At 39.7% G+C, this 18,438-nt stretch overlaps 1 protein-coding gene across 8 annotated transcripts in view; it reads right to left on the bottom strand.

Moving 5' to 3' along the window:
- The window catches only part of pan2 (poly(A) specific ribonuclease subunit PAN2), a 67,719-nt gene that overhangs the window by 27,082 nt on the left and 22,199 nt on the right, over positions 1–18,438 (bottom strand). For all 8 annotated transcript variants that reach the window (XM_041180328.1, XM_041180330.1, XM_041180329.1 and 5 more), the window contains 8 exons: positions 16,080–16,279; positions 14,632–14,780; positions 12,965–13,071; positions 11,271–11,369; positions 6,998–7,071; positions 3,992–4,133; positions 1,834–1,971; positions 577–636 (listed from right to left, as the gene is read on the bottom strand). In XM_041180328.1, coding sequence (XP_041036262.1) covers positions 577–636; positions 1,834–1,971; positions 3,992–4,133; positions 6,998–7,071; positions 11,271–11,369; positions 12,965–13,071; positions 14,632–14,780; positions 16,080–16,279 — 969 coding nt within the window. The remainder of the gene's footprint in view (positions 1–576; positions 637–1,833; positions 1,972–3,991; positions 4,134–6,997; positions 7,072–11,270; positions 11,370–12,964; positions 13,072–14,631; positions 14,781–16,079; positions 16,280–18,438) is intronic.

Below are 18,438 nucleotides of genomic sequence, written 5' to 3'. Positions count from 1 at the left end.
GTTCACTAAGATGCCTATCCAGTGTTGTACTTGGTTGTTCACTTTGTCATAGCTGGGGCTGATAAACATAAATACATTTTGGTTCTGAGGGAATGCATCTCTTTTGCCCTTCCCCCAACTTACTTACTCTAAATTACTAGAAATTGTGTAAGAGTGATCTTTTCGATGCATGTTGGATTTGCTAGCTATACTCACATTCCCCTGTAGTGATTGCAATCTGAAACTCAGCACTATGGGGAGTTACGGGTCACTCATGACTGTAGTGGCACTTAGCAGTAGTACTGACATAGCCAGTTTGTTGTTTCCACTAGGCTAGACCGCCAACATACATTGTGGGTGGGTGGATGGTTGGGTGGGGTGGGGTAGATAATTATTTATAATCTGTATGTACATGACCTATCATGAAGAAAGATTTCTGATCTATACTTAGGGCAAAATCGCAAAACATTCAAGAAGAATGCATTTCAAATTTTGCTACAAATAGAGGACAGCAGAATTCGCCCTTCTTTTTCCTTCCCCCTCAACATGATTTCAAAATACCATCAATAAAAAGACAAAGTCACTATAATTTATTACCTTGTCAACTGGTTCTATGAGAAAGTCATTAAACAGATACCATTGTTTGTGAGTGACACCCTGAAACATAGAAGTACTGCATGAGATACACATATTAAATGCTGGCTTAAGACAGCAGTTTTCAAACATTACTGCATTGGGGAAACCTTTGCAAATATCAACCATCTCCAGGGACCCCTGTACTAATTCCAAAAGAGAGTGTCAGTTATCCAAAGGAAAACAGTGCAACTATTGCAAATAATGTTATTATTAATATACAATAGAAAGGGTAAGCTGGTAAGTCAATGAATAAAGGAATTGGATGCTCTCAGTGATGCTTTGATGCACACTTGAGTCCAAGGCAAAAAAACAAAAAAAGAAATTTAAAATAAAGAAAGAAATCTATTGTCTAAAGTGGTGATAGGGGTTCAGTGGTAAAACCTTGCCAAATACCAACCTATGACTTTTAAAAATGGAATGTTTCTCTCACATCTCACAATTGGCAACTGCCATTTGGCAAATCCCCATCTCTGCTTATTGAAATCTCACATGATAGGGTTTTGACATTACTTCAATTATCCAGCATTTTGGAAGGACAGTGGACTGCAGTTTCAAGACTGGCTGCAACAAGATCAACTGATAATCTGCCAAGATCATAAGAATGATGCAAGTTACAGTACTTAACAGCTTTACATTTTGTAAACTTGATTTTTTTCCCCCCCTCTAATAAAACAGTTGAGGTAACAGCATCACTTACAACAGATAAGAGCTGACCACTCTCATTACAGGTGTAGAAAACGTCTGGCAGCATAAACATTGTGGCAGAAAAGGAAGGAGATCTTACTAACTCTTTCAAATAACCACCATGAATTGAGATACTCATCCATAAAAATAAAACTGACTACATTTTTGGTAGCAAAAATTTTAAGGTGGGGTAAGGATTGGGGGAAGAATGAGTGTTTAGATTGAGTGTTTGGAAGAAGTTTCCTTGCAATTCCATTCAGCATAATTTGAAGTACAAACCAGACCAAACAAACACTTTTTTAATGTATGAATTATAGAAATATATTTTCAATGATACTGATAACCAGCCTTCATTATGAATGCTTGATAAAAGTTTTATTTAGAAAATGAAGTAAATAGAAAATTTTGTGGATACAATTCTAAGTTTTACAACAAAACACCTCAACTCATTTTGCTCCTCATAATTCCACTGACACACTAAAATATGTTAGTTTCAAGATATGTTTGGATCTAAATTCCTAAATCATACTGTACCTCTTTCCGCTGATGATATGTTTCCCCAACCTTTATATGAGCCACAAGACTGCCACCAGTGCGAGGATCTAAAATGTGGGCCACTGTCACCACTAGATCATACAAATAAGTGTTCTCCTCATCTTCTGAAGGGCTCAGCTACAGAACAGAACCAAAGTAAACAGTAAGCCACCTTAGGCTGCTCAATGACTTCTACATTACAAATCGGTTATAGTTTGAAAGTACTGGATATTAATATACTGGATAAACACTAAACTGAATATAGGTGCATTTGACTTTTTTTATATCAACCTGAAAAGTAAAAGCAGCTTTCTGATGTTAATTATTTCAAAAGATCAAAAAACAAATTTCTTCAAAGTAGATTTATGTTGTTAACATAAAATCTCACCGTTAACATTAAACTATAAAGTTGGAATGTTGGAAACCATGTGTAATTTCCCACTTATCTTTAAAATTAATGTTTCCCAAATCTCTTCCCTTCCCTCCTCCTCCCAGATCACTCAAAGTGAATTATTCGACACAGTCCTGGGGTTTTGGTCTCTGTCCCCTTTGCAGAGATCTGCACAACAGCATGGTTGAGCCTCAACTCCAATTGATCTATTATCTTTGTCAAGTCTGGCTATTCTTTCAAAATGGATTTTAATCATTTTAAATTAGTATTAAAAGATGGAAAATCATAATTACAGAAATGTTACATTTAAGTCTTCTTTTCCAGTATCCTGATTATAAATAAGTTAATTTCTAAGCTGCATTGTTACTAACTCCTATATGAAACAAAGGTGTACATGCAAAACATACATTGTCTAGGGATTAAACACAAGGTACTTTCAATCCCTTTAAAGAAACCCTGGGAAGGAATGCAGAAAAATATTTCTAAACAGGGTGCAACAAGTAGCAGCAAGTAAAATTAATGGAAAACATTTTTTATTTGTTCATGGGATGTGGGTGTCGCTGACTAAGCCAGCATTTATTGCCCATCCCTAACTGCCCTTGTTCAGAGGGCATTTAAGAGTCAACCACATTGCTGTGGGTTTGGAGTCACATGTAGGCCAGACCAGGCGAGGACAGCAGATTTCCCTCCCTAAAGGACATTAGTGGGCCAGTTGGGTTTTTACGACAATTGACAATGGTTTCATGGTCATCATCAGATTTTTTTTTATCGAGTTCAAATTTCACCACCTGTCATGGTGGGATTTGAACCCGAGCCTCCAGTGCATTAAGAAGGGTCTGATGAAGGGTCATATGGACTCAAAACGTTAACTTTGTTTTTCTCTCTCCACAGATGTTGTCAAACCTGCTGAGTTTTTCCAGCATTTTCTGTTTTTGGTCCCCAGAGCATTACCCTGGGTCTCTGGAATACCAGTACAGTGACAATACCACTATGCCACCACCTCCTTCTGTTATAATTAAACCAATTATAATTAAACTGAAACTGTATTAGATTTTACTAGCCATGATGGAGAAAGCAACAGGGGTTGAGAACAACATATTCCAATCCTCCAGTATATTACAAAGACCCACATTACATTCACACTGATACCAGGCTTCTACCACATTGGCTTGCAGTAAGCTGTGCAAGTAGCAAAGCTCCCTCTAGTAACTGTAGCAGGTACTTGTAGTGTTTGTCCAGTCAATACGGCCTATGAACTTCACTGTGCAAAAGTGAGTTACTTGCATAACCACAATTGAATGCCAATGGTTTTACTCCTCAAATTTCCTACTACTGTATGATAACTTATAAGAAAAAAACAATGCTGCAGACATTTCTGTAACTGGAAAATTAACCAGGCCATCAACTACAAACTTAATAGTCAAGACAGTTTTCTGTTTAAACAATCTTTCCTCCAGGTTATGGCTCTCAAATTTGTACATTTTGTATGTGTTGTGAAAAGACCCTAACCACCTCAGCTTTAGAAAAATATGTGCACTTAATCTACTTCCACTTCTCAACCCAAGCTGCTCTGTAATTGGCCATTAAAACATGTACAGCAGCTCACCTTCATATTTTTCAAACTAAGCAAGGAATCCACTGTACCACTACCTGATTTAATTTCTGATTACCTTTCAGATCTGCACTAAAAATTCAGACATCAGAAATCAATCCTTTAAGGTTTGAAAAGATACATCAAGGAATCAAAGCATAGACTTAGTTACGTACGCCTTCATTTTCAGTCCAGTTTGTGACTTCCAGCTCTTTATTTTTAGTGAGCTTCATCTTGATAGAACATGGGATCCATATATTTTTCAGCTCCTCAATTGATGTATAGAAGCTCAGGCCTTCTGCATTACAAAGTGCTTCCCTGCAAATGGAATATTGTATTACTATCTGTCAACAGTTAGGATGAAAGTCAGCAGTTTTTATCCTTTAGGTGTTGGGATATTTGGGAAATGCTTTGAAATTAAATGAAGAAAATTTTACGAAGTGATAGATCATCCCAGGAAACAAGTGGGATAAGGTACTAATTGTGTGTATTGACAGATAAAGTCTTTCATCAGCTTTGCAAATTATATAAATACTACACAAGTAAAGGTAACCATGGGCTATTTTATTTATACCATAATTATGTGCAGTTTCAGATATAATAGTGGTTGGAGAAGTAACCACCTTTCCTTCCTTTTGAAAAAGGCTGCTTACTTGATAAATTTAAAATAAGGATACAACTTTGTATGAGACCATAAAAGCTGGAATTTGTTTTTCAAAACTTCATTCTGATACCGTTTCGTAGATTCTCTCTGTTCTTTGTGAGAGATACTGGTTGGTTTTATTTCAGAAGGTGCAGTTCTCAGTTCTGTTGAGAATTGCTGGCTGGTTTTGTTTAAAAGGCACTATGCTCTCTGGAGCAAAGTGACAACCAGAACACACATCAACAGTCTGCTGTTGCAGCTGAAATCTTCAGATAATTAAAACCAGTCATCTGAGAGCATGTTATCACAGAGTGGCAGAAGGTGGGAAGTGGTTTTCCACAAAATTCAGTGCTGGGACTACTGTTCACAATTTACATCAATGATTTGGACTTTGGAATCAAAAATACTATTTCTAAATTTGTGGATGGAACTAAATTGGTGGAGGGATAGTCAATACTGAGGAGAACTACAACAAATTACAGGAGGGGTAGTAAGAATATAGAACACTCTACCACAGGGAGTGGTTGAAGCAAATAGTACAGATCTATTTAAGGGGGAACTAGACAGGCTTTTGAGGGAGAAGGGAATAGATGGTTATGATGGGAAGAGGTTCAAGTGGAACATAAACACCAGCATGGACCGGTTGGGCCAAATGACCCGTTTCTGTTCTATGTATCCTATGTAAACATTGCTCCACAATCCTCAAACATTATTCACTAAAATTCTTGATGGCAATGCCACTACTATTTTGTTAAATGTTTCCTATCCACTGTATATGCTAAAACTTCTGAAAGCCATTAGGTATAGTTTTTAACTAAGTACAATTGTAAAGTCTAACAAACTCTATGTAAGACAGATTTTGGAAGAAAGAAACAATTATGGCGGGTTGGTGGCATAACAGGTTAGAATATTAATTCACCATAGCAAAGAGGAGAAAAAGTGGGGTTTTGGGCACATCATTTCCCATTGGCTGGATCATTTATTTGTATTACAGTATGATGAACTATTTGGAATGTGGGTTGTGACAACTGACTGATTATACACCAATGGCTCAAAGTTCTTTCAAAACAGGAGGGTAGATTTTCCTAGTTCTTGTCTTTATTGAGATCTCTGGCTCACTATGAGCACAGATCAAAATTATCACCGGCACAAAGGTCTAAGCTCAGATATCAATCTTTGATGTTCCACCCAATTTGTAAGCACTTTTAAAAATATATTATTGGGGGTTTATATTCATTTTTTTGGGGTAGGAATTCTTGTTTCTTGTGATCAAGTGACAGAGACAACAGGCTGAACTTTTAGCCCCCAATTAAGGCAGGCATGGAGGTGCACAGGTGCAAATTTTGTGCTGCCAGCTGGTGTGCCAGTTTCCCAGCTCCATTCCACCACAGGCCATTTCCCCCAGAGGATTTTCCAGTTGGCCTCCAGTTTCTCACAGATGATAGGGAACAGGGCAGTGCAGCAGCAGACCAGGGAACCAATGCTCCAGCCAGGGTTCAGCTACAACAGTGGTTTCTCCTCCCCATGCTGGTGGCCCAGCTGCAAAGGCCTTTTTATATTTCAGATTTCAACAATTTGGAGAGAGGGTATCTCCATCTTGTCACTTATCTGTAAGGGCATTCTGCTGCTGCTTCCAAGCAGGAAGGCCTCTTATTGAACACAAAACAAAAACAGAATTACCTGGAAAAACTCAGCAGGTCTGGCAGGATCGGCGGAGAAGAAAAGAGTTGACGTTTCGAGTCCTCATGACCCTTCTGTCGAAGGGTCATGAGGACTCGAAACGTCAACTCTTTTCTTCTCCGCCGATGCTGCCAGACCTGCTGAGTTTTTCCAGGTAATTCTGTTTTTGTTTTGGATTTCCAGCATCCGCAGTTTTTTGTTTTTGTTTAGGCCTCTTATTGGTCTTCCAGCTCCAAGAGCCTGCCACTGTGCCTAACTAGATGGCAATCCCTCCCTCTGACCACTAACTGGCTAATTCAGGGAAAATCACAGGTGAGTGACTATCTCTGACACAGTGCAGGCTTCTGACCTCCATTTGAACCTGACAGTGGGGATCCTGAAACAAACGTTCCAAAGACAGGAGTTCAAATCCCACCACGGTAGCTGGGGAATTTAAATTTAGTTAATTAAATAAATCTGGGATAAAAAAAACTAGCGCCATAATGGTGACCATTAAACCACAGGATTGTTGTAAAAAACCATCTAGTTCACTTACGTTCTTTACGGAAGGAGGCTGCTGTGCTTATCCAGTCTGGCCTATATTGATTCCAGACCCACAGCAACATGGTTGATTTGAACTGCCCTCTGAAATGGCCTAGTGAACTGCTCAGTTATACTCAAGACAGTGGCTCACAACCACCTTCTCAAGAACACTTAGGGATGGGCAGTAAATACTGGCCTTGCCAGCGATGCCCTAAATCCTGTGAATGAAATTGAAAAAAATTGTGCACAGGTGCAAATTTCCCAAGGTTGCTGAATAGAAGCATTTGAACCGAGCTACATTATCGACATAGAAAAGGGCCAAAAGAAGCAAACCTACCATTCCGTTGGGTTATTTTCTTTCATTTTCATTGCTTCCAAATCTTCCTTCCTCATCTTGTTGTGCAATTCATACTGTCACAAAGTAAAGTACATCACTACAGTATATCAATACTCACAAACACTTTAAGCCACCAGCAGAAATTTGTATTTAAACTGTCCCCAGCCTCAATTTTCTCCTGTCCTGAAAATTCTGACTTATGCAGAGTACCTGGTACGCTATCTCATTTAAGTAATCATTATTCATGTGGCCCATTACAGTGAGTTGGCATGCTATTTAGCTTGCATAGAAGGCATCACAGCCAAATCCTGTCCTGTTCTCATCCAACAGCCACCTACAACCACTTGCTACGAAGGGCACTCCTCACTTGACAGCCATTCACATATTTCTAGCAGGGATCATTGCATAGTATTCAGAGTGGGAGCCTTGGTTGATGGTACCCCTGAGCTAGGATATGTAGCAGAAACAAATTGTGGTGGCCCTACAGCTGCCCTGGCTAAGATAAGCTAACTTAGCACATACCAGGTTAAATCTAGAACATTCCTGCTCTGTAGAATGCAGGTGCACACTTTGTAGCAATGAATCTCAGTAAAGGTATATTGGACTTGGAAAGGGTACAGAGCCGAGTCAACTGCATGACGCTAGTGCTTAAAGGATTAAATAATGAGGGTGGGTTGCTTGAACTGGGCTTATATTACCTTGAGTTTAGAACGTTGAGCGAAGATCTAATCAAGGCATTTAAAATGAAGAGATCTGATGGGATAAATGTCCCAGAGAAACTATTTCTTCTAGTGGGAGAAATCTAGAAAATGGTGACATAATCCTAAAATAGAGCCAGGCTGTTTTGCCATGAAATCAAGAAGCGTTTATTCAGGCAAAGGGTAGTGAAAGTCTGCAATTCTTTCCCCAAAGACTGGCTGCTCGGACAGTTGAAATTTGAAATGGCATAGTATCACAGTGGATATACAGCACAGAAACAGGCCATTCAGCCTAATCAGTCCATGCCAGTATTTAAGCTCCGCTCGAGCCTCCTGCCATTTTATCTCACCTAAATCTACCATCATAATTATCTATTCCTTTCTCCCTCATATGCTTGTTTACTTTCCCCTAAAATGCATCTATACTATTCACTTCAACCACTCCCTGTGATAGGAAATTCCACATTCTTACCACCATTTGGGTAAAGAAATTTCTTTCAAATTCCCAGTTGGATTTCTTCATAGTTTTTTTCATTTGGGGAATATGGGCATCGCTGGCTAGGCCAGCATTTATTGCCCATCCTTAATTGCCTTCGAGAAAGTTGTGGTTAGCTGCCTTCTTGAAGTGCTGCAGTCCATGTGGTGTAGATGTATCCACAGTGCTGTTTGGGAGGGAGTTACAGGATTTTAACCCAGCGACAGTGAAGGAACAATGTTTTCAAGTCAGGATGGTGAGTGGCTTGGAGGGGAACTTCCAGGAGGTGGTGTTCCCATGTGTCTGCTGCCCTTGTCCTTCTAGATTCTAGCGGTCTAGGCGGTAGTGGTTGTGAGTTTGGAAGGTGCTGCCTAAGAAGCCTCGGTGAGTTTCTGCAGTGCATCTTATAGATGGTACACACTGCTGCCACTGTGCATCAGTGGTGGAGGCAGTGAATGTTTGTGGAAGGGGTGCCAATCATCCAGGCTGCTTTGACCTGGAGGGTGTCGAGCTGCTTGAGTGTTGTTGGAGTTGCATTCATACAGGCAAGTGAAGAGAATTCCATCACACTCCTGACTTGTGCCTTGTAGATGGTGGACAGGCTTTGGGGAGTCAGGTGGTGAGTTACTCACCGCAGGATTCCTAGCCTCTGACCAGCTCTTGTAGCCACGGTATTTATATGGCTAGTCCAGTTCAGTTTCTAGTCAATGGGTAACCCCCAAGATGTTGATAGTGGGGGTTTCAGTGATGGTAATGTCATTGAATATCAAGGAGCAATGGTTAGATTCTAGCTTGTTAGAGTTGGTCATTGCCTGGCATTTGTGTGGCACAAACATTACTTGCCACTCGTCAGCCCAAACCTGGATATTGTTCAGTCTAGCTGCATTTGAACACGGACTGCTTCAGTATCTGAGTCATCGCAAATGGTGCTGAACATTGTTCAATCACCAGCGAACATCCCCACTCCTGACCTTATGATGGAAGATAGGTCATTGATGAAGCAGCTGAAGATGGTTAGGCCTAGGACTCTACGCTGAGGAACTCCTGCAGTGATGTCCTGGAACTGAGATGATTGACCTCCAACAACCACAACATCTTCTCTGCAGATGATACAGTTCACAATACTTCCAAGTTTTGTAAGGAGGATAGTGCAGAACTTCAATGGGACATAGACAAGTTAGTGGAAGGTTCGGACAGTTGGCAGATGAAGTTCAATGCAGAGAAATGTAAAGTGATTCATTTTGGTAGGAAGAACATGGAGAGACAATATAAAACAAAGGGTACAACTCTAAAGGGGGATACAAGGAGCAGAGGGACCTGGGTGTATATGTGCGTAAATCACTGAAGGTGGAGGACACGTTGAGAGAGCAGTTCATAAAGCATACAGTATCCTGGGCTTTATTAATAGGGGGATAGAGTACAAGAGCAAGGAGGTTATGTTAAATTTGTATAAGTCACTAGTTCGGCCAGTTCTGGGTGCCGTACTTGAGGAAGAATGTGAAAGCATTAGAGAGGGTGCAGAAAAGATTCACAAGAATGGTTCCAGGCATGAGGAACTTCAAGTATTCAAAATCATGAGGGGTCTGGACAGAGTAGATGGGGAGAAATTTCCACTCCTGAAAGGATCGAGAATGAGAAGGCACAGATTTAAGGTAATTAGTAAAAGAAGCAAAAGTGATATGAAGAGAAACTTATATACGCAGCAAGTGGTTAGGGCTTGGAAATCACTGCCTGAGAGTGTGGTAGAGGCTGGTTCAATTGAAGCATTCAAAAGGGAATTAGACTGTATCTTATAAGGATATGCAGAGTTATGGGGAGAAGACAGGGGAATGCCACTAGGTGCGTTGCTCATTCAGAGAGCCGGTGCAGACATGATGGGCCAAATGGCCTCCTTCTGCACCATAACAATTCTATTATTCTAACAATTCGGTGATAGATATATACCTATATAAAGGTATAGATCAACGATGATCTAACTGAATGGATCAAGGGGCTGTATTGCCTACACCTGTTCCTATTTAACTTAACCAGAAGATAAGTCCGGTATTTGGTCTTTAAAGTACCACCTGATTGGCACAATAATTTGATCTGATACAGCATTACCAGTATGGCCATATGACAGGACCAGATATTTTATATATATGAATGACCACTACTGAAATGAACCTGGCATTTCTCTCACAGAACTATCAGTCTTGGATTCAGCATAGCCGCAACATACTGTCCAATACAAGGTATACTGAAGGAGCAAAACTCACTGATAGAAGTTAGATCTGAAGATACAAACGTAACAGATGATGTCAATAACATTTGGGGGGGGGGCGGGTGTGGTGGTGTGGGGAAAGAGTTATGGGCAAAGTAAAATTTCAGTAATTAAGGCGGCAGATAAATCATCATCTTGGGCTAGTCATCAGCATAAGTATTAAAAGAAATCCCCTCACTCTTCAGCTAGTGCACATGGCATTGATTAGTTTTGTTAATTTACTGTCCTTTTGGAAGGAAATGTCAAAAAGGTAACTTTATCTTGCTCAACCCTTAGTCTTCCCCTAATACAGCCAGCCAGCTTTTCAGCATCCAGCATACTGCTTTGAATCTGGCCACTAGGGGATGCAACGAAGTGGCCTAGGAATGATTCATTCTGCTTTCCTCCCTTTTCTTGTGGGAGTGTGCCTGGCCTTTATTCAGCAACTTACCACAGCAGCACATTTCATTCCATCAGGCAACCTGCTGTCAAGCATCAGGTGCTCCAAATTTGACTTTCTCTTCAACCAGAGAAATGTTGGAGTCATCTCCTTTCCTGATCACCAAAGTCTGCACAAGTTAAGCACAATATTACAACAGGGGCTACACTTCAAAAAGTACTTTAATGGTTGTAAAGCACTTCGGGACACCCTGAGAACGTGAAAGGTGCTATATAAATGCAGGACATTTTCTTTTACTTTTTTCCATTTTTGTTTTATTTGTTATTTTGAGAATCTCCTTAAGAGAGAGAACACTACTTCCTATTTTCCAGACTGGGATATAAACACTTAAAATAATTTTAGCAGATGTATAAAGTATATAATTTTGAAATAATGACAATTAATTCTTCTTTACAGACCTCAGCTTGGCATTTCCAGAATTCAGCTTCCTTTCTGCTGTTAACTTCACAGTTAATAACAAGAACATCAGGTAAGCATCGAATATTCCTGGTTTGAACCTGGAACAAAATACAATATCCAATCAACACTGGAAGTTCTGATGAAAGGTAATCAGGCTGAGACATTAACTCTCTTCTTCTTTCCACAGATGCTGCCGGACCTGCTGAATATCTCCAGCATTTTCTGTTTTTATTTCTGGAAATTTAATGGTTGATTTGTGACAATGTACAAGACATTTTTTGATACAGTGCCACAAGACAGCACAATAGTGACATGAAAATCACCAGTTCCCATTTAGTTCAAAGGCCAGAAACATCCTACGCATGTAATCTGCGGTTACAACCTGTTACTTCACAGCGTTGCTAGTGAATGAGGCAGCCTTGTTTTTTTTTTAAGAAATTCTTGGAACCGATTATCATTTTCTGCAGATAGGCCATAATGTTCCCGCTACATTCAAATGTAAAAGTTAGTCCTAGATCTCTTGACAAAATTGTAAACTAAAGTAATCAATCAAGCAATTTGGACTTTCGAGAGTAAATTATCTTTAAAATTGTAATAATGCTGAAAGTGCACAGCTTTGTACTCGTTTCTGCAGTAAGATTCCAATTGAAATGCATTAAAATCTTTCCATTAGCTATATAAATGGGAAGTCAACATTTCCTATCCTTCTTGGCTAATACAACCCAATTTACACATTTGCACCAGATCCACCACAAGCAGTGGAACAGGCAAATGGGGCCTCAATTCAACATCTTATCCAAAGGATGGCATCTCTGACAATAGAACACTCCCTCAGGACTGACCTTGGAGTGTCAGCTGAGATAGGTGTCATATGACCCTTGAGACTGGAGTGCTGCTTTTAGTTTCTTTTTAAATACAGAATTAAAAATCAAACATCTATAAGTTTGATGATGACTGAGCTGTCCCAAGATTCCTGTGACATGACATCAGTGAGTGCATCTTACAAGCACTAAGAAAATGTTCACTATGTCATTGAAAGTTTAACCTTGCATAGTAAACCTACCAATCAAAAGTACAGGTTATAGTTGTCAAGAGCTCTAACACAATGGGCCATAACTTCCGAGCACCCCAGCGTCAGATTTAGGGGGCGTACCTCCAAAAATGCGCTGGTGTATCCTTCTCGGGACTTCACAGATAAGGGTTTACACAGCAATTACCTAGAAGTGCAAAGTTCTTCTGGGCAATTGCCCTGTGCTGGGAACCATCCAGAAATGCGATTTAAATCGCAAACTTCGAATGGTTCTGGCTATGTTACACAAATAGGTACTCATAAAAAGTTAGAAGAATTAAAACCACTTCTAACTTCTGTGTAATTATTATAAAGAGCCAGACCGACACCCCCCCTCCCCACCCCAGGGGTCCACCCCACCCCCCAGTGATATCCCCCCGGTACAGGATTCCAACCCCTACCACCCCAACTCCCCTGCTCTCATGAACCACCTCAAGTAGTTCAGAAGTTTACATCATGACTTCAGCCTATTCATCAGGTTACTCTCCTCCAATTTGATCCATCATCCCTTATGCATCACACATTACATCAGGTCATGGTGTAATTCTCATCTTATACACAGCTCCTGGCAAATATACAACCACTTTACTGGCTGCAAATTTCCCCCAGTCCAAATATACTAACCGTAGGTTGGTACTTCTCACAGTTTTCACACCAGGCCTGGGTGTTCTGTTCAAGACAAATACTTCTCTTCAGCACTTCAGCAAACTCATATTGTCGAATAGTTTTGTCTAAAGTCAAAAATGCATTTTACGAGTTTATTCAGTAAAGAACTGAGGTCAATCAATGTGTCATTTTTCAGGCAGCTTTGCGTTCACAGAATATATACAAAGCAGCCAGGTTTCCCTTTTCACAAGATCAGCTCCTGCGCAGTTGTAAATTTAGCCACATTTTTACAAAAGATAATTTTCTGTTTCTATCTTGTTCAAAATCTTATTTCTGCCATTAGAATTTTTATAAAACATAGGGAATGTGTTCTTTTTCTAACACCATGATCGCTTTTAAAATGATCACTGGTAGGTTCTTCTGACTGATCATTCAGGATTTGTTATTTTCATACATCCTTCATAGCCTCTCTAACAGTTTACTGGCTACTATCCTTGCTTTTGATTTAGATGCTCTGTAGTTCTTTGATTCTAATTTATTATTGCTTTATCAGGAGCTAAATCAACAAAGATAAAGGGGCAAGTATTACAAGATACAAGTGACTAATAGGAAATGCTCACCATATTAATAGTGGATCTCCTATAGTGCTATACACGGGAAGACAATATTCAGCTGAAGTAGGGGTAGAGGTTGGGGTAATTGGACCAGGAAGCATAGGTGTAATTTAGTTTCCATCTTAAAGTTATACATTGTTATTTTTATATTACACTTTGATTTCTCTATTTATAGGTACATAGCAAAATGTATGGCAATTTGGGAAAGAGGCAGAATTGGTTGGTACCTCGGATTTTCTCTACAGTACAAGCTGAGGAGGTGGGAGACACTAAACTGAGGCACTACAATGTGGCCACAGGAGAGACAGTGTAATTACACAGACTTTTCATTTTAAATATAGGCACAGGAATTTATAAATGGGAAAAGTTGACAGGAAGCACATGCAAATGAGATTTTTTTTCATAGGTAAATCATTTTGAGACAGCTACACTTCAGGGTTCACCTTGTCATCCATCCAATCACCCTTAAAAAAAAAAGCGCAAAGAACAGTGCCAGTCATTTACTGTTGATATGGGGAGAAAGTGGGAGCAGGCTATTGAGTTGGATGATCAGCCATGATCATAATGAATGGTGGAGCAGGCTCGAAGGGCCGAATGGCCTAATCCTGCTCCTATTTTCTATGTTTCTATGATATCTTTCACCTTAAGGAGTACCTGGAGATTTTACAAATAGTTACTAATCCATCCAGACAATTGTCCTGGCGCAGGCTGTATGGGCCAATTGCCACTGTGCTGTCAAGCTCCTAATGAACTCAATAGGAATAATTTTATAACTTACCTCAGGATGTGCCTAGTTACAGCATCAAACTTTACAGCCTTAAAGGGACAAACAAAGCTAATCAGCTGCTGAAGTGCAGCTGAATGCAACACACTGCGCCTTCGTTATAAAATAATGTATTCCAACTTACGTTAAGTTATGCCTCAAGAAATGAGAGTTTATCAATATGAAGTTTGAGTCCATCGTACTCCAGACATCATACTTCAATGTGTTAACAGTATAAAAACATCCTGAACTGCAATGGCAAAAGTGAGGCAGTTTGTGATATCCATCATTCATTGTGCATTACTCACCAGCACTATTCATATCAGGATACTGCAAAGTGAAAAGCAGACTCGAAGAAACCCGAACAGTTTCCTTCCCGCAGCGACAAGTGCTACAGTTCTCAACTTCACAACCAAATAGCTTCCCAATCACAGATTCACCAGAGGATCCAAATGTACTAAAATTTAAAAATGGTAGAGTTTGAGAGAGTATTACATTTAAATAGTATATTGTCATGAAGTTATTAAGGTATATTTTGGAAGACATTTTTCTTTTAAAATAGAGGATTACTCTGGGTGGGGGGGGGGTGTCTTAACTGGATTAAAGCCAGCTAGTCTGGGTGCTTTGATATGTACTAGTTTTGATATGTAAGAGAGATAGCATGCATTTGCATTTTTTGAATAAAGCATTCAAGAAGTGGGGTGAAAACCTGATGCCTTTCTAACAGCTACTAAGTAATATGTTTATATTACTAATAAAATTGGTACAATGAATGGGGTTTCATTGTTAAAAGATAAAGTTCAAAGAGGCTGGTGAGACAACGAGAATTTGAATTCAATCAGTGGTGGTAGGTATAACTTCAGTAGTTTTCGGGTGTGCAGGCAGAAGCAATGTAAGATCAAAAGGCAACTGCAAGCCACAGTGAAAAGAATCTCATTTTGAATTCATACGGTGAAATTGCTTTGCCTGGTGTTTGGTTAAGTATATGGGCTGCTGTTGCCTTAATGGAGATTAATTTGGGAATTTATTAAAAGTTATGATAGTAGTAATTTGTAGCCATATGTTCATATATTTTAACCTGTGTAAATTAATAAAATGTCTCATTTAGTTTAATGTAAAACCTCGAGAATTAGTGGTCTGATTCCTGAGCTTGAGAGGCACATCTCAAACATAACACTTAAAATGATAGGTTATGACAGTTTTTTTAAAGTTTCCCTCTGGGATTTTTAAATAACTCTGCTTTACCAACTGCATCAGTCATAACAATATTTTATTCTATTTGGTAAAAATCGGCTCATGTTCACTTTTACCCATAAACATGTAAAAGGGTCAGGTGGCATCACTAACCACCTAGTCTCTTCTCTTTCTCCATTTGCCAGTTCCCCTCTCTGCAGTAATGGAGTTGAGATTTAGAACTCAGCATAGTGAAGGGTAAAAATAATAGAATGAAACCCAGAGACATCGTGCTTTGGTGCTGAGGCGCTGTGTCGCCTGCACTACAAAGTCTCAAATCTACATCATTTTCACATATACTGTCAACTGCCCGCTGGATAAAACTGGTTATTGAAGAGTATTTTTGTTCAGAAGTAGCTGCTCTGTGATGTCACAATTGTGGGGATACTGATGAGCAAATTCCCCTCAAGTGTGTGATAATCCTTCATTTAATAGCACATGTTATTGCATACTTCCTGTGTACCAGAATTAATAAATCAATACAACCTCTGGTTTAGTCCACATTACAAGATTGCTGTCTCACCTCCCCATGACACTTCGATAGGCCTGTGGGCCCTCTTGCTCCTGTGTCTCCTGGTGTAGTTGTGTCAATATAAATCGATTCCAGCTCTGTATTAGTCGGCCCAGATTCACCTTCCCAGTCGCTTCATCAGAATCAGCCAAGATCAACCCCAAAGCTGATGCCTCTGGAATAGTTCGGAAAGCACGAAGGAAATTGCTAGCCTAACAAAGTAAAGGAAACAAAAAAAAAAATAGGATTTTGCTTTCCTCCCAATTTTGCATCCATCCATAACTTAAAACTAGAACCTGTTAGGTCTCAAAAGAAACAAGTGACTTTACAGATGTACATGAGGCTCAACAGTATAGAAAAGAATGCCATTATCATTTACGCCCATATGGTCACCTCTGCTTCAAGATAAGCCATAACAGTAACACAAAGGGAAATAAACTCAGGCAGCCTAAGGGCAGAATTGTTTTCTTCCCTCTTCCTTTTGAGTTCTATTAAAGGACTCAATTATCTTCTAATCTGAGATTTCTACACCAAAAATATGTACCTGTTGCTTCTCTTTACAGATGCAGACAGACCTGTTGTGCATTTCCAGTACTTTTTTTATCTGGATAGGTTTATGGATTTATTCAAAAGCCTATTGGATGCCATGATAGAGGGACTATAAGTGTTTTTGGACTGATGGTTGAGCTAGAATGGAACAAGTGGCCTTCCTGATCTGTACCTTACTTGTGGTTTTATATTAATGTTGTTTTGTTTTAGCAGAGTTAACACACATGCAAACCTATCACAAAAAAGGAGCATTTTTCAACATTTCCATAATTTCCTTTCTTAATCTTTTAAATAACATTTTCTTCATCTGATGAAATGTATCGATTACTATTTTGGCATTTCCAAAGCTATTGCAAAATGTTTTCTGGTGTTTGGTCAGCCATTTATCAAGCATGTATGAAAATCCATCCCCACAGCAAAGTGGCTCCAAACCAAACTGCTGAGAAACCCACACAACTAGAGTTTCTTTTTCCCCAATAGAGAGTGCACACACTCTCTATACAGTGACATATTCCATTTACGTAATCCACAGACTGGCAACAGTCAAAGTTCAGGGAGTGCCAAGTCTGCGCAGGGTTACTATTGGGAGTTACCATATAAGACTGCACTGCTCATCACCAGAGTACACGTTTCTAGCCAGGGCTACATTAGGGCTCTTTCTTGTAGGGCTCTTTTTTGAGGGTGTCCTTGTATCGTTTGTAGAGTATTATAAACTTCTGCATTGCAGGCCACTGCTTTTGGGAAAAGACTGCAGCTGACCTGCCCTTGTTTCAGCATGTTTCAAGGACCATCTACACCAAACTTGCAACATTTGACATGCCCAGAGAAGGCACAGCTGCCAAAGTTCCCCAAGCACCAACAATGACAACATGAACTACCAGTTCTGTGGACGTCCATGCAAATCACACATCGGACTCTCCGGTCATGAGAGGACTCACTGAAGATGATGAAATCACTTACAGCTTGGACATACTCAAACAATGAGAAATCTACTACTACATTTGAGCGCCGGGGTTCGGTGTTATCGGAAGCAAGGAGAAGAATCCCAGCCCTAAATACTCCCATCTATTAATACGCCAGTTTGGCTGCCTAATCATGGGCAGTACCCAGTGTACTGCAGGCCCTTCAGAGTCCGGTATCAGATTATCAACACTGTCAAGGTAGGTCTACTAAGGTTTTGATCTTCCATTGCTGGGTGTGTTACCTTGGAGCCAATGACTCCAGAAAATAAACAGCACACAAAATCAGTAGATTTAGGGAAAACTGCTGCATGCCAGTGTACAATAACTCCACTACAAAACGGTAGATGGTGCTGTTGAGATTAATAGCAAGTCCAGTTGCACTGAAGTGGTACTGTCATTGTTAGAAAAGTGATTATTAGAATGAACAATTACTGCAATTGTAATGTGAAATATAATAGGGACAAATACTACAGATCATACAGTATGGGAAGAAAGCTTAACTCAAAGTTTAGTCATACACAAGTCACAATTGTTTACAGATTTGCAGATGTTTTGCCAATAAGAAAAAAATACAGTAACATGCACAAGATTCCATTTACCCTAGAATGCTTTAAGTTTGGTTTGGAACACAGCTCGCAGTAAAAACTTTAAATGATAAAAGCACTGTGCACTGCAGAATGACCATATTTTAGCAAAGTAGCAGGATACAAGATTGATGAACTACTCTGCTGCTCCCAATCTCAGTAAAGATGCTGTGCTGAGTTAAGAGATTTGGCATTTCACCACAGGGACAGAAGGAAAACCAGAGAAAGTCATGTTCAGAACAAGCTTGATAATAGTGGCTTACAAGTAGTTGAGCC

This window comes from Carcharodon carcharias, chromosome X (genome assembly GCF_017639515.1).
Source record: "Carcharodon carcharias isolate sCarCar2 chromosome X, sCarCar2.pri, whole genome shotgun sequence".
Lineage (NCBI taxonomy): Eukaryota > Metazoa > Chordata > Chondrichthyes > Lamniformes > Lamnidae > Carcharodon > Carcharodon carcharias.
The sequence above is the reverse complement of the archived record's forward strand: the minus strand, read 5'-3'. Positions and strand labels throughout refer to the sequence as shown.